Source organism: Cervus elaphus, chromosome 18 (genome assembly GCF_910594005.1).
Source record: "Cervus elaphus chromosome 18, mCerEla1.1, whole genome shotgun sequence".
Lineage (NCBI taxonomy): Eukaryota > Metazoa > Chordata > Mammalia > Artiodactyla > Cervidae > Cervus > Cervus elaphus.
Window position 1 is genome coordinate 83,760,585 of NC_057832.1, and position 17,369 is coordinate 83,777,953.

The 17,369-nt window shown below is 47.6% G+C and overlaps 1 protein-coding gene across 8 annotated transcripts in view; it reads right to left on the bottom strand.

Annotated features, from left to right (window-relative positions):
• CCM2 (CCM2 scaffold protein) overlaps window positions 1-17,369 on the bottom strand; it is a 51,492-nt gene that overhangs the window by 17,628 nt on the left and 16,495 nt on the right. For 6 of the 8 annotated variants that reach the window (XM_043872017.1, XM_043872012.1, XM_043872016.1 and 3 more), the window contains one exon: window positions 11,784-11,957. The exons of the other annotated variants lie outside the window; for them this stretch is intronic. In XM_043872017.1, coding sequence (XP_043727952.1) covers window positions 11,784-11,957 — 174 coding nt within the window. The remainder of the gene's footprint in view (window positions 1-11,783; window positions 11,958-17,369) is intronic. 8 annotated transcript variants of the gene reach the window in all.

Sequence of the window (17,369 nt, forward strand, 5' to 3'; positions counted from 1 at the left end):
GACACCTGATGCCAAATGGGCAAAGGACCTGAACTGACTTTTCTCCAACGAAGATATGTGTGTGGGGCATGCTCAATCACTCAGTTATGTCTGACTCTGCAACCTCATGGACTGTAGACCACCAGGCTCCTCTGTCCATGGAGTTTTCCAGGCAAGAATACTGGAGTGGGTTATCATTTCCTACTTCAGGGGATCTTCCTGACCCAGGGACCAAACCCATGTCTCCTCCACTGGTAGACAGATTCTTTTACCACTGAGCCCCCAGAGAAGCCACAAAGAAGATACACAAATGTCCAGTGAGCACATGAAAAAATGCTCAAGATCACTAGTCACTAAATACATACAATCAAAGCAACAATGAGATAGTACCTACACTCATTAGGATAGCTAGTGAAAAACAAAAACAAAGAAACAAAGGACCTCCCTGTTGGTCCAGTGGCAAAGACTTCAAGCTTCCAACGCAGGGGGCCCGGGTTCAATCCCTGATTGGGGAACTAGATCCCACATGCCACAACTAAGAGTTCGCAGGCCACAACTTAAATCAAAGATCCCGTGTGCCCCAACTAAGACCCAGCACAACCAAATAAATATTAAAACACACACACACACAGAAAACAACAAGTTGTTAGTGAGGATGTAGAGACAGTGGAACCACCTGTGCACTGTTGATGGGACTAGAAAACAGAATTACCATATGACCCAGCAATTCCACTTCTGGGTGTGTGTTACACACACACACACACACACACACACCCCACTTCTGGGTGTGTGTTACACACACACACACACACACACACACACCCCAAAAGAACTGAAAGCACGGTCTCAAAGAGTCTTCTGTACCCCCATGTTCATAGCAGCATTATTCACAATAACTACAACATGGGAGCAACCCAAGTGTCCACTGACAGACTTCTGGGTGTGTGTTACACACACACACACACACACACACACACACACCAAAAGACACACACACACCAAAAGACACACACACACACACACACACACACACACACCCCAAAAGAACTGAAAGCACGGTCTCAAAGAGTCTTCTGTACCCCCATGTTCATAGCAGCATTATTCACAATAACTACAACATGGGAGCAACCCAAGTGTCCACTGACAGATGAATGGATAAGCAAAATGAGGTGCATCCATACACTAGAATATTGTCCAGCCTTAAAAAGGGAGGAAATTCTGTAACACATTACAACATGGGTAAAAACTGACAATATTATGCTAAGTGAAATAAGTCAAGTCAAAGAAACACTAATGCATATGATTCCACTAATAAGAGGTTTCTAGAGTAGTCAAATTCACAGACACAGAAAGACAGATGGTTGCCAGGGGCTGTGGGGAAGAAAGAATGGGAAGTTTTTATTTAATGGGTATAGTTTCGGATTTACAAGATAAAAAGAGTTACGGTGATAGGTGGTGGTGATGCTGCACAATCATGTGCACGCATCTAATCCCACTGAACTGCACACTTCAAAATGTTTATGATGGTATGTTTTATGCTATATTTTAACACAATTAGAAAAAGAAAAAAAATTTAAAGCAGAGACCTGAACAAACATTTGTATACCCATGTTCACAGTAGCATTATTCAGAACAGTCAAAAGGTGGAAACAAACCAATGCCCACTGATAGCTCAAGAGAATATATATACAATGCAATAGCATTTAGTCTCCAAAAAAAAAAGAATTCTGACACATGCCACAACATGGATGAAACTTGAGCACATTATACGAAATGTAGTTAAAGCCAATCACAAAAGACAAATACTGTATGATTCCACTTACATGAGATCCCTAGAAGAGTCAAATTTAGAGAGACAGAAAGCAGAATGGTGGTTGCCAGGAGCTGAGGGAATAGGAAGTTATTGTTTAATGGGAAGGGTTTCAGTTTGAGAAGATTAAAAAGATCTGGAAGTAGATGGTGATGACTGTACAACTATATGAATGTACTTACTACCAATGAAATATACACTTAAAAAAAAAAAAAGATATACACTTAAACATGGTTAATTTTATGTGATGCATATTTTGCCACAATGAAAAAATCTTTTCCTAGCTTTACTCAATAACTGTATTTGCTAAAAGCTTTTTGAAATATAATCCATATTATACTATATATTAGTTACCACTTCTAGATTTGCATCATCCAAAACTGTTAGTTTTGTTTAAATCCACATAGTTTAATAAAAAAAAAAAACTGACTAAGTTGGGGTCATATAAAAATGCCCTGGTATTACGTCTGCAGGGCTGCACAAGAACTACCCCTGCCTTTACATGGCCTGGGGGACAGTGTCACCACCACTGTCTCATCTTTCTCAAAGTGCCACAATGCTTGAAATTCAGGCTGACAAATCACCAAAAAAGAGTCTACTGTCTTCACAGAGGTGAGGCCTCACTCATTTGAGATTTTTTCTCTGTACAACATGTATTAGTAAAACAAATGTTACCAAAAAGGAAATGAGCAGCTCTCATCCTGGCTAGAACTCGAGATGGGACAGTGTGGGCCTTCTGGACAGATCTGACACTGCCCTGGGGAGTTCCCTGGCCAGTGATGACCAACACGCAGTGCCTCCTACACCAACGTCAGGGACCAGTCCACACCTGCTGTGAGGTAACATGGTGTCAGATGCTGTGCCAATGAACTCATCCTAGAATGTCAAGGACTCTGCTACAGAGGGATGAATGTGATGGGACAATAGAGACCAAGTGAACATCTGACGAGCACTCACATCAGCTCAATCAGCCCTGGTATCAAAAGTGGACTGTCTTGGGCACCAGTTATCCCCACCGCTCTTTCTGCTGCCCTTATAGAGACTGTAGCTGACTCAGGAGCATACTGGTGAGCTCACCACTTCAGCTCTAAACAGCCGAAAGCACTTCCAAAAACAATTGTTAATGAGATACAAGAAAAGTCCATTTGTACCTTAAGCCTAAGTCAGCCTCCCCATAACATCCACCTCTTTGGCCTTGACCTACAAGTTTCCTATGGCAGAGCATGGGTGCTGATGGGAGGGAGGGCCTCTGAGACTTGGATGGGGGACACCTAGGGAGATGCACTTGAGACCTACACACACACACACCTGCCTTGCTTGCAAACTACACACAGCCCTCACCAGGATGGGCAACTTTCTTGACAATACTTCTCCTTGGGGTCTGCCCTCTTCCTTCCCAGCAAAAGACCAGTTCCTGAAGTCAAATTTCAGCATAGCAGGACTGGGACCTGCTGGTCCTACTAAACGGAGAAGTCTGAACACTGATGGAGCAGCAGGTACCAGGTGGAGGGGGATGGAACCCTACCACTCCATGTAGACAAGCACCATCTATGGAGCTCTGCCCATAGACCTTAACCCCGGTCAGGGGCCCGGACACAGCTCTCACTCGTTGCTAGTACAGCTTAGCTCAGCAAACTCAAAGCCTATATTAAACCCAGTGGAGATGGCAGAACTGTGGATAAAGGTTTCAAAAGATGCAGAGAGGTAGGCCTGTCGGACGGGATCTACCATGTGAGACACAGAACCCCAAGACCGCCCCTGCTCCTTGGGAGGGCTAGGAAGATACCCCATTCTCGAGGACAAGCTGGAACAAACGGGCTGGCAGAGATGCTGGCACCACCAGGCAGCTCTGTGGTGGCTGTTCCCTGAGGTGAAGCGAGGAGGTGCTTTAGAACCAGGCTTTGGGCTTCCCTTGTGGCTCAGATGGTAAAGAATCCACCTGCAATGCGGGAGACCTGGGTTCAATCTCTAGGTTGGGAAGATCCCCTGGAGAAGGGAAAGGCTACCCACTCCAGTACTCTGGCCTGGAGAATTCCATGGACTGTAGAGTCCATGGGGTCATAAAGAGTCAGACACGACTTTCACTTCACTTTTCCTGGAGCGAGGGGGACAACACGACCCTGGGAAAGCAGAAGCCAGGGGGGCAGCACTTATTCACCAGGAGCATGGGCAGGTGTGCTCACCGCAGTGGGCAGTGACTTACTGTAAATGGTCAAATGGCAAGGCAGGGAATGGGGGGGCGGGGCTGGTATGCAGGCCCTACAGAGATACAACTAGAGTAGAGGGGTTCCCAGTGTCAAGAGAGCTGCTGGGAGCCAACTGGGGTCCCGCGTGATGTATACAAAGAAGGACACCACCACTGAGTGCACTGCTCCAATGCAGAGGGGCAATCTCCGAGCCAGACTCATCTCAGAAAGTGCCTGCAGGAGAGACCAAGCCCCCGGAGAGCGAGTTGGCAACACTGAGACTGCAGGGACGTCCCAGCCCACCACCCCATTCCATCACTTACTTCGAGGAAAATCTGTTCAAGGTTTGTGGGAGAGAGGGTCTGAGACAGTGTTGAAACTCAGAGGCCCAGGTGGCCAGCAAGGTCCTCTTCAGGGTTGGGGGCACATCCAGAAAGGATATCTGAAAGGACGCCATCTCTTCAGAGATGCAGGGCACATCTGGATGCAACAGTCATTAGACCACGCTTGGTCCCCGGTGTACAAATCGCATGGGTCTGGGGGCCCAAAGTAGGGCAGTGGAAGTGGCTCTGGCCACCACCAACCGAAGAGACACACTTGAGGAACGTGTGCCCGCAGCCCTAAAACTTTTGGCTCTGTAGGTTCTGAGAGCCTGGCCCTACTGATAAAATGCTCCTGTGAAGGGAAACAAAAGGGATCTACACTTAAAACTGCAGTCTCCTCCTGATACCACAGACAAGCAAGCAGAGAAAGGCGGCATTGTTCTGTAGGGTTGGCCTAGGTCATGATGAGGAGGTAGGGAAGCTGCTGCATACTGGGGAAAGAGAGGTGCCTGTGTGGCCTTCAGGTGCCCCTTACATGCCCATAAGTGGGCAGATACATCTTTTTCCTCTGTCCCATCTTGCTTCCTTCCCTGCCCTTCTCCTGAGAACATGGCCTGAATCATCCAACACAATCTCCAGTTTCAGGCTCTGCTTCTTAGAGAACGCAGACATCCCTGAACAACAACGAGAGACAAACAGGGAAAACATAACAACTGACTTCATGGCATAGGGGGAACTTACCAACCACACTGAGTGCTGGGGAAAATGTATGGAAAACCACAAACCACTCAACAGGAAAACAGCTGTAGAAAGACACTTACGAGATCTGACTTGGGAAAAGATATACAGCTTCACTTGTAAGTATGAACTGTGATGAAACAAACTAAGACCACCAGATTGGCAAAGATCGAAAAGCCTTCATGTACACTGTGTGGCTCCTTAAGAGTGTGGATAACAGGCATTTCTCCCAGACTGACAACAGTGTCTACCAGCTTAAATCTTACATGAAGGGCAACCTCGAAATGTCTCTCAAAATAGAAAGAAAGCTTTACACCCAGAAATTCTACTTCTGGAATTTATCCTAGAGAGTTAGTAAAATGCGTGTAACACAGACAAATATGTATGAACAGATCACTGGTTACACAAAAATATGGTTCAGCTAAATAATGGAATACTACACAGCCAGCGAAATGGACAAGGCAGCTTTATGGGCCCCAACCTTCCAAGGTATGTCACAATATATTGTTGCCTGTAAACAACAAGGTGCAAAGTACCCACTAGGTAATCATTTGGGGACACACACACATGTGATCTTGTGTACGGACAAATCCCCCTTGAAGGGGCACACAAGAAACTGATGCCAGGAATTCCTTCTGGTGAGGTGGGGGTGGGGGTGGAAACTAGGGAACCTCTTTTCACCAGGAATCTCCTCACCATCTAAATTTTGCATCACGTCCACAACTTATATATTTAACTTTTAAAAATACAATAAGTAAGACATATTAAGAAATCAAGATGTTTGATGATGCTTCCAGAGGCTTCATCAAGAAGCATCCCGGGGTGGGGTGCGGGAAGCATCCTGGGTTTGGGTTTGGTATCACACATGTGAGTACCCGCTGCTGGCCCAAGAATTCAAAGCCAGAGTGTGAGTTCACAAGGCCCAAGCCTGCACTGCACTGTGTTCCTCCAGGACAAATGTCAGCTTGGGATGGCAACTAGAGGAAGGATGCTTCTGCTTTAAAAAGGCAGGGTAGGGATTCAAGCAGAAAAAGAGTTAAAATGGTAAACAGTGTGGCTGTACACAGTAAGCATTCAACACAGAGAAAGCTACTACCATGTGCCTCTCACTTTCATGTTAGTAATGTTCATTCTAAATACAAAATACTTTCCATAAGGAACCACACTCCAGTATGTGGGAGAAAAAGTTTCCTCACCACTAGCAGGTTGTGTTGCTGTCAAGGCTTTTACTTTATCAAAGTAATACATTTACAAAGTTTAAAAAAAGGTTACACAGTCCCCCAAAGTGTTTATTAACAAACAATCTGGCCCCAATCCAGGCAACTCTATACACTACTGCCTAGGGGCAGCAACTCTGGGTCTTCTGGATCTAGGACTAACTTTCTAAATAAAGGTTTTACGTTGCTACTGCCTGATTCGTCAATTTAAGACAGAAGCTGGTGGATTTCCAGTTATGGCAAAGAAAGAGTCACCTCTTGTCTACCACCACTCCCACGTCTTCCTTTCCTCTCACAGTTTAGATTATCTACTACCTAACATTACCTGGCGCTTATATCATTCTGTTATGTATAATTCTACTTCATGACTGTGCCAAGACATACTGAAATCACACCTTTATGCATAACCTTTCATTTTTTTAAACCTTTAAGATAATTATAAATCACATGCAGTTCTAAGAAAGAATACACAGAGATCCACTGTACACCACACCTTGTCACACCCTAAGGTAAACATCCTGTGATCACACAGGACCACAACCGGGATACTGACTACACGGTCAACTTACAGAACATTCCATCACCAGGTCCCTCCCATTTCTCTTTTGCAGGCATACCCACTTCCCACCCACCTGGTCTCCTCCTTAAACCCTACCAAGTCCTCTCTGTTCTCCATTTCAATAACTGTCATACCAAGAATGTTATAAAAGGAAATCATACAGTATATAACTTTGGGGATTGGCTTTTTTTCCACTGAGCTTAATTCTCTGCAGATTCCTGGAATCTGTTGAAGGAATCAGTAATTCTCACCTTTTTACAGCTGAGTAGGGTCCCACAGTATGGCTGTCCATCACTTGTTTAACCATCTACTTATTGAAGGACATCTGGGTATTTCCAGTTTCTGGCTATTATGAATAAAGTGGCTTTTAATATTCATGTACACGTTTTGTGTCGACTTAAATTTTCATTTCTCTGGGAGAAATACTCAGAGTGCAACTGCCAGGTCACATGGCAGTTGCAGGTTTAGTCTTTAAGAACCTGCCCAACTGTTTTCCAGTACAGCTGCACCATTTTACACCCCACCAGCCAAGCAAAAGTGATCCTCCCCACCCTCACCAGCACTTGGTATTCTCACTAATGTTTTAACTTTAGTGATTCTGGTAGGTATGCAATGATGTCTCGCTGTATCTTAATTTGCACTTCCCTAATGGCTAGTGATGCTGAACATCTTCATGTGCTTATTGCCATCTGAATACCTTCTTTTGTATGAAACATTTCTTCATGACTTTTGCCCGTGTTCTAATCAGATTATTTGCTTTTCTATTATTAGGCTTTGAGAGTTCTTTACATATTCTAGATAAAAGACCTTTAGCTGATAAGCGGCTTGCAAATATCTTCTCCCAGTGTTTAGCTCGTCTTTTCACTCTCCTGATGGATCCTTTGGCAGAACACAAGTTTTTAAATTTTATGAAGTCCAGTTTACCAATTGTTCCCTTTTTGGTGTCAAGTCTAAGGACTCTGCCTACTCTGGGTCCTGAAGATTTCCTCGTGTGTTCTCCCCTAAAAGTGTTATAGCTTTACATTTTACCTTTAATTCCATTATTCACTTTGAGTTAATTTTTGTGTAAGATGTGGGGTTTAGAGTGTAGTTCATTTTTCTGCCCATGGGGGTCCATTGGCTCCAGCACCATTTGCTAAGAAGACAGCCCTTCCTCCACGGACTTGCCTTTGCACCTCTGTCAACAATCAGTTGGGTGTATTTGTGAGGGTCTGTTTCTGGGTTCATGATACTGTTCCACTGATTACTGTGCTGATCCCTCTGATGCTACCACACAGTCTTCATTGCTGAAGCTCTAAAGTACATCCTGAAATCAGGTGAACTGACTGCTCTCATTTTTCTCTTCTTTTTCTAAACCTTTCTATATAAATTTTAGAATACTCTTGTCCATATCTGTAAAATATCTTGTTGGAATTTTGATAGGAATTGTATCAAACCTATATATCAGTTTGGGGAAAACTGACATGCTAACTAGGCTGAATCTCCCAAACCATGAACATGGTCTATCTCTCCATCTATTCAGATCTTTGATTCTTTCATCAGTGTTGTGTAGCTTCCAGCATACGAACTCTAACATGTTTCATTAGATTTATACCTAAGTAACTGTATTCATATCTGCAATTTATTTAACCTTCGAAAACAAGCTAAAAAGTGTTCCCTCTGTTCTTGTTTTTCTGGAAGATTGTGCAGCCTGTTAACTCTTTAAACGCTTGACACAATTTTCCAGAAACCACCTGAGCCTGGCGAAGTTTTTTACGGGTGTTTTCAAATTAGATATTAAACTACTTTAATAGTTATAGGGCTCTTCAAGTGACCTATTTACTAGTGACCTGTGGTAGTCTGTGCCCTTCAAGAAACCAGCCCATCTCTTGGCTGCTGTTTGAGGGTGAGAGTCGTCTTTAGAGCCCTCTCATCAGCCTTTGTCTCCGAGCATTTGAAGGATGGCAGTCACCTCCTTCTGGCCCTGGTGAGAAGTCTGCTGTCTTTGTCTTCCCCATGGGTAAAGTGTTCCTTCTCACTGCTTTCATGACTCTGTCATCACTTTTCAGAAATTTCACTATGACATGTCTTAGTGTGCACTGCTTTGGGTTTATTCTGTTGGTTCACTCAACTTCTTGAATCTCTGTCTGTCTCTTTACCAAATCAGAGAAATTTCAACCATGACTATTTTTATCATTTTCCAGCTCTCCCCACCCCACCCCAGCCAGCCATCTCTTCTCCCTCCAGGAGTCTGATGACACAAATGTCAGAAAATCTGTTCTGTTCCACAGCAGGAAGGAGCACAGGTGGCAGGGCTGCCTCCCCACTGGCCCCTGCTACCACCTGAGTGGGGGGCTCGTCTTCCCTGCTGGACACAGTTGGCATTCCAGCTCCCCAAGTGGCCCCCACTGACAGGAGGGGCGGGGTGTGTCACTGCTGTCTGAGGGCAGAATTCCAGGCTCCCTGCGTCTCCACAGACACCTCAGTTCCACTAGGCATTCATCAGGGATAAAAGTCTCTGCTCCTTACTCAGCCTCCTCTGGGGTGGGTTCTGGTCCCCACCTGGCCTTTCCAAGCAGAAGCAGTGGTGGGGCCATAGGTTTTTTTAGTCACCTTTGGTTGGAACTGAGCAGGTACTGTTAAACATTTTCTATCCTGCTAAGCCATCCCTTTCTTGGTCTTTTGGCCAGAGGGAGTGAATTTTGTTGGTTCTTGTTTGCCAGCTTCTTCAGCTCCAAGTTTGAGGGAAAACAGAACTGGGGAACTCACCACTGGGTCGCAGCTTGGGTCCTGAGGTCTGCTCTGCCATCTCTCTACCTTTCAGTCTTCTTATAGTTGTTACATATACAACGTCCAGGATTTTTAGTTGTACTTAATGGGAAAATGTTGACTCCATCTTCCTGGAAGCAGAAGTCCCCAAACTTTATTTTCCAAAAAATTATTTTGCTTATTTATTTATGGCTGCAGTGGGTCTTTGTTGCTGCAAGGGCTTTCTCCAGTTGCAGTCAGCAGGGGCTACTCTTCATTGCAGTGCCTGGGCTTCTCACTGTGGTGGTTCCTCTTGTTGCAGAGCACAGGTGCTGGAGTTCAGGCTTCAGCAGTTGCGGCACATCAGCTTAGTTGCTCCATTGCACATGGAATCCTCCCGGACTAGGGTTCAAATCCATATCCTCTGGACTGGCACGTGGATTCTTAACCACTGGACCACCAGGGAAGTCCCCCAAACTTTAAATTTTCATGGTGTAATATACACCTACCCTTTCACTTGCTTTGTTTCCAATGCACAGTCTGTGTTCCCAATTCGTCAGCAGCTTCTACCCCCATATATAAAACCATCCACGCTCTGTTCTCCCAAAGCTGCTCTGGTCTGTTTCCCAGATTCCTGTCCTGAGAATTCCTTCTGCTCCTCCCTGTGCCTAAACTCCAGTTCTGGACCTGTGTTCTCCATTCTCCTGGTGCATCCTTGTGCACTAAGGCAGTACATCCCCCAGGAACCTCGTCAGAATGGGTTCTGCAGGCTCATGTTCTAGAGTGCTGATTTGTCTAGCTATTACGACCAGAAAGGGACCCTTTCAATCTGAGAGTCACGTCTGTTGGTGAATTCTGCAAAATGCCCTTGCTGTCTTAACAACTTCCTCCCACTCTCCTCCATTCCTTCTTCTCATGAGTCAGCTGCTAAACCTCCTGGATAGATTCTATAATTTTTTTTTTTCTCTCTCTCATTTTTGTTTACTTTGTCTTTTGATTATCCTTTCTGGATGATTTGCTTTACCTTTTGACCCCTCTAAAGAACTGTTTATGATATATAATTAAGATATTAATTCCAAAAGCTCTTATCTCCATCTGTTTTCCTATTATCTCACAGTTAACAGTATTTCTTATCTTTCTGACAATATCACATACTTTTCTTTTTCCTCCAGTTTCTGCATTGTTGCCACTGCATTCACGTTTACATCTTGTGTTTGTGCTGGGCTCTGTCCCTAGGTTACATGTTTTCCTCAAACATGTACTTCTCCTTGGCTGCCCATGACAGAATCCATGAGCACGGGCAGAGCTGCAGAGCGTCGGCTTCTTTCAGGCTGGCGGGGTGGTCACAGCAGGGTCACTTGAGCAAACACTTCTGTGGGCTGCATGGCTTCCACATAAAAGCACCCTTCTGAAGGCTGCAGGCCTTCTGAAAGCTTGAGGGAAACGGGGTTGGTGATTCTCACCGTTCCAGACACAGGTTTTGACTCAATCTGCTCGTCTTCACACTGGGTCTCTCCCCACCCTCCTCTGGGCCAGGTGCCCCCATGTCTAAAGTCCCTCTAGTGCTATGTCTCCACCAGGGAGACCTCCCACTTCCCACCATGCCAGGTGAAAGCAGATCCCTCCGCACGTTCACAACATGCTCGGTGCCTCCCCACATCCCCACACACCCCCGAGACCAGCTGGACGGCTCTGCATCTGAGGGACGAGAGTCCAGCTCCGAGGGCTCTGTGAACTCACTAGCCCACCTTCATCAGCTCCTGCAAGTTTACAGGACTCGCTCGTTACTGCTGCACCCTTTCCCATCCTCTCTGCCCGCATAGTTTTATACCTTTTTGTTCATTTCTTCTCACTCCACTGTTTAGGGGAAGCACTAAAAATACAGCAGTGCACGTCATGTTAATCCACAAGCAGGCACAGTCTCTGACAGGATTCAGAAGCCTGTGTCCTAGGCTGTGACAATGACACGTGGGACAGCTCTCAGCCTTTACCAAGGAACTGAAACACACGGCCAGGCTTTACGAGTAAGGAGGCGGCTTGCTCCCGGAAAGAAAACCAGAAATGAGGCCAGAAAACAGCAATCTGGGGATTGGGCACCCAGGTATCAGACATACTGCAACAGGTGCACCCCCGCGTGGGGGTCAGCCAAGGTGCACGTGGGGACGGGTCCCAGACCGCAGCGCGTGGTGCACTGAGAGCCTTTGCTGGCGACAGGCAAGGTGTGTCCTGCGGCCGTGGACTTACCTTCACCTCCTTCTCGATATAGTCGCTCAGCAGTCTGTCGGGCTCGACGCGCTCGGGCAGGGACAGCACCACAGTGTGCAGAGGGCGCCTCTCTGTCACCTTCTCATGGGCTTTCTTATCTCTACTCTTTTCACCTTTTAGGAATACTCGTTTAAACGGCGACACAATTCCAGGCTGCAGGCAGAAACGGCAATGGTTGGAGTTCATTATTCACAAAGGCTTGGTGGTGTACCCACGGCTAACAAGCAGAAGTGGCCCAAGCCACTGCCACAGTCCCCGAGCAGGCAAGGGCTGGCCATTGCTGCCAGGGTGGGCCGGGCTGAGGGCTGCCTCAGGTACAGAGGGGCTTGTCCCTCACCTGTTCACAGACTCTTAGAAGATTCAAAGGACAGTTCTCAAGGCGAGTAAACTCAGGAGACGAAAAGAGGGCAGGAAGGGGAGATTCCCCCACAAGACAAAAAATGTCGCATTGCTCCACCCATCCCGGCTCTGCTGGGTCATTTCACTGCAGTCTTCGGAGAAGGTGGGGAGGTGTGCCCAGGGCTGCGGCATCAACAGAAAATGCAGTCAACAGTCACAAGGCCAGCTCTACGCTCTCCTGTGAAAGTGTGGCCTGTGCTCCACTGTCCCCCACCTCTGCCCGGGCCTCGGGGGCTCAGGACGCTGACCAACACCTGGGTGAGCAACTTCACCCCCAAGTCAGTGTCTAGACCGGCCTGGAGGCCAATCTTGCAATCAAAGTAAACCTGCAGAGCAAGAACCAGGGAGGTCAGGTAGAATGAAGTCAGCCTCGCCTGCGGGCCCAGAAAAAGGCCTGGAGCCCCTCCCAGCAGTTCCGAAGGGCTCTTGGGAGGTGACCACTTCCAGTCACCCAAAGGAACATGAAAGCAGAGACAACACACCAGCGTGCAGACCTGGCAGGGAAATGTCACTGAACACAGGAGCAAAACCCAGAGCTGGTGGCCCATCCCAGATGGAGAAGTCACCTTTCGTTGTCCTGTCTACGATGCTGCAGCTTGCCTGCCTGGGCGGGACCCACAGCAGGGGTACCTCTGACCAATGTACATGTCACCAAACATGCACTAAAAGCTCTTGTTTCCGTTTCTCCTCTGCATGGGAAAACCAGCCACCCGCCATATCCCACCCAAAAGAATGCCACATTGCCAATGATTCTGTGAGGTGCCTCGTCAACCCGACAGTCTCACAGATGGAGGGTGGAGAGGGGCAGTGACTCCCCCCACTAAAGCAGGTGAGGCCTTGGGGGCCTCCCGGGAGATCCTGCAGGGCCTGCCCCACACCCACTGAGACACTCAGCTACAAAGGCCACCCCACATAAAAGACATCCTCTACAAAGTGAACCCCAGCATTCTTCTTCTAGCCAGTCTGGCTTTTCTCCTCTGCTCCTTGGTCTGTGCTCATTACCCGTGAGTACTTGACCTCTGGATATCTGCCTTTTACTCCTCTGATCCACCACAGGAGTAATCCTGGAGTACCCCTTCCTTGTGCCGGATATCCGCCTAGTTGCTGCTCCACACCCCAGTGCAGCCCCTCAGCGCTTCATGCTGGGTGTGGGATGGGGTGGGTGTAAAATAATGCTGATATGAGGCCCACGGGGCTAGTAATGATCATGACAACGTACATGTGGGCCTTCATTTACTTTTTGTTTACATGTGAAATCGTTCAAAATGTTATTTTAAGGATATAGTTCTCATCTACAGCTGCTTACACTTAAGCCATGGACAAGATAATCAATACCATCATCACATGGACAGCATCATCTCCACCGTCTCAGAACTGCAGAGTGGACAGAGGGTGCCCCTTGGAGGAGCCCATGATGGCTGACCCCAGCTCTCAGACAGACCGCCCTCCTGGTCCTCTCAGGTTTCTTTTTCCTCCCTTCCACAGGCACTGTCAGCCCCAGCACAACTTAGGAGAGTGGAAGAAAAGAAGGTGGGGCCCTTCAGGTGAAATTCAGGGGTGGGAGGCGGGGTCTGGATCAGGTTGTTGCCATGCAGGGCTCACATGGAAATGGTGGGAAACGGTCACCCACAATTTCCCACTCAAGCACTGATAGTAAACTTTACATTGAAAGGCAAGCTGGGAATGGAGTAATGTAAATATCACATTTCACCAGCGTGACTGTGGCAGGCCAGGCCAGGCCATACTGAACTGTGATTCCATCTCTGGCTGGCATCCCACACAGATGACGCTTCAATCCTGTTCTGCCTGACTGTGTATGTGCTGACAGCCTCCCAGCTCCTATGATGTACAAGGCACTGCCCTAGGGCTGTGGAAATACCAAGGCATGTAACACAACGTTACAGAGATGACCTATGTCCGAAACTGGCCAGAGTAAACATCTGTCCCTACACCATTTCTGCCTGCTAACCTCACAGAAGTCACTCTCTCAGGTCCTAACCAGTGGGGACACAGACGTGGTTGATCCTGAATCTGACGGTAAGTGAAAACAGCTCAGTTCAATCTATCTGATGTTCCACCTTACTACTCCTCTACATCTGGGAGCAACAGGAAACCAATTCGGAGGTGAGAGGTTCTGCCAAGGTCAGCCACACCACCAGGGCCACACACCACACGCAACCCACACTGCTGTTTTAACAATGAGGGACAGGTCATAAAGTCACAGTCTGTGTTGGAAAGGACCCAGAGCCCAAGACCTGCAACCCACCTTAAGGAGACACTCTGCCGGCCGAAGAAACCAGGACGGCCCACCGCAGATGCCCCCTGCTGCTCGAGGATCAGCTCTCCCTATGCTGAGCCCCACTCCGCCTTCCTCTGCCTTTACCTCTTGGGACCCAGCACCCCACAGGGGAGCAATAAAACTGGTTAAGGAAGGGGTCTGGTGCCTCTGCCAGCCAGGCATCGGAAAGGTGCTGTGGAGGCATGAGACAGAATTCCCACCCTCAAGGCAGTCACCACCAAGCCCACAGCAGATGAACAGGGACTAAACCCACGATGAGAACTGCTAGGCAGGTGCCTCAAAGGTGTGCTTCAGTGCCAAAATGTCCTGTATTTAAAGGAGCTACCCTGGCAACAAGGCATACCCTGTGATGGAGCGTGGTGCCAGACCTCCACTGCTCACAGGCTAGCAGAGGCTAGCAAAGGGAGCCACACACCAGACCACCTGGCCGAGCGTGAACGTGGCCTAACTGACTGGCAATCAGACACAGCTTCCCGAACTGAGTCCTTAGCCTTGCATACACAAGGCACCATGTGCTTTTTCTTAGTGTCCCAAAGAAGTTTCACCGGTGGCTGAGCCTTCCTAGAAAGTGGAATGTTGTAACCATTATGTAAAGCAAGACACCCTAGCAAACCTGCAGTGTTCCTCTGCTGCCTCGCCCCATTTCAGCGCAGAATGGGGGCAGCTGCTCCGCCCAAAAAGAGCAGGCATGTGACGCAGGAGATGCGTGCCCAGCTCCCACTGCAGGAGCTAGAAAGTACAACCGGCTGGGAGTTGGGGTATGGCAGGCATGGTGGGGACCCCTCAGCTTTTCCAGAAACAGAGTGAACAAGACGGCACCTCAGGGTTTTGGAACTAACGGTGCTTTTAAACATGAAATGTAAAAGAAAGCTCCAGTTAATACATTATTGACCACGAGATTTTTGCAGAAACTAACACCTGTGGCCAGTGATTTGTTATGTAAGTGAAAGCTGAGATGTCTCTGGTCAATAACATTCAGGTAACAAAAGACATATTAACACGTCTCTGGTCAATAAGTTGCTTAAAAAAAGAATACACTGACAAACAATTAAAAATACTCTTGACACACAGAATCAGGACTCCATTAAATGACTGTGGATTCTTTAATTCATTGGAATGGCCTCCAAATCAATATAGTTTTAAAAAATGGTTTTAGCCTGTGCAATTGTTTACTCTTCATTCAACAGGTATTTTTATTGAGCACTCATGTTCATCATCACCAAAACGATCTTATAATCTTCGACCCAAAAGATGGAAGAAAGAGCCCCTGGAATGAGCACAACACGAAGCGCAGCTTCTCTTGGTGAATGGTGCCCCAGCACTGATGCCACCCAGAGTGCATCTGTGTCCGAGTCTCTTGTGAAGAAACAGGGCCCTGAGTGTTGAAAGGAACTGGCTAAGGGTCCAAGGCACAGAGCCAGGGAGGGGACGTAGGCTTCATGCAAACTTCACACGTGCAACACACGCTGCTTCCCAGAACTAGCTCCCAAGTGATCCCTGAGCCTTACAATACTCTTTGCAAAGACTTCCCTGGGGGTTAGGGGCTAAGACTCCACGCTCCCCATGCATGGGGCCCGGGTTCGATCCCTTGTCAGGGAACTAGATCCCACACACTGCAACGAAGATCTGGTACAGCCAAATAAACAAACAGGTATTTTTTTTTTTTAAGGTTTTTTTTTTTTTAAACTTTTCTTGCAGTATTTTCCATCTTATGCTTGAAACAACTTTTGAACTTGGAAATCTCAAATGTAGCTTTTAGTTAAACACACACAACTGACTCTGGTCCACTTAGTACTTTCCTAGAGGAGGGCTCCAGGGTCAGGCTGGCTTTGGGTATTGTTAGATTAAAGCCTGGCCTAGAATCTCACTTGAGGTGACGAGGCTCTAGTATCTGCATCTCCTAAACAAATCCTCAGAGGCTACGTTCTCTGTCAGGGCGTCTGTTTATTAACTTACAGTAAGAAATGCATGTGCTGAGGAAGCAGCACAACCACTCCTGGAACAGCGGCCTATACTTGGGGACCGAAAGGAATGATAAGGTGAAAACACCTACCAACTTGCTCTTCAGGCACAACTCACAACTCAGCACATTCTGGAGAAAGTGTGTGGCAGTGAAGGAAGGAAACCCGTGCTGAGAACCTCGAATGCCCCAGCACAGTGCTCAGGAAGCCTTATTTACCCCTTTAGTATATAACACAGAACTGCCCCGAACAGAGGCTTCACAAGCAAGGCCCTGGGGTCCTTCAGTTGGGCATTCAGCATATGTCTAATGGGCATCGAGCCTGTGCCCAACACTTGGGCTATACCTTGAAGGACCCCTGTCCCCACCCCAGGGCCCCTTCTGCTAAGGGAGAGAGAAGACAGCGGCTCGGCAGGGCTCCGGCTCCACAGGGCTACAGGACAAGGCCAGGGGTGACACCAAGGCCAGAGGGTGGGCTGGGCAGAGCCACAGTTCTGTTCAGCTGGGCAAGGCAGCGGCTACTCCACCCAGGTTCAGACCTGCCTAGGTGCGCAAGGCACCCCCACAAATCCTCTCCTATAAGTACCACTGTTTAAAACTGCATCGCAACATTGCCTATCTTAACTCCAACCACCTTCTACCACTCCCTGTAATACAAATCAACAAATTTAAAAAGTTAAGTACTTCAGCACCTACCAACAGAAAAAGAGCTTTTCTTAGGTGCCTCGGAGTCCCAAATAAAGAACAGGACACAGCCAGTGCCCCAGGACCTCCTTACAGACTCAAGTTCCCCATCTCAGGTCTGGGCGTGAACCTGCCCTCCACTGTGGTGGCTGGCTCCACTGACACCCAGCGTCTGACCCTCCAAGGGCGGCCAAAACCACTTCGGCTGGGCACACAGCCCCTT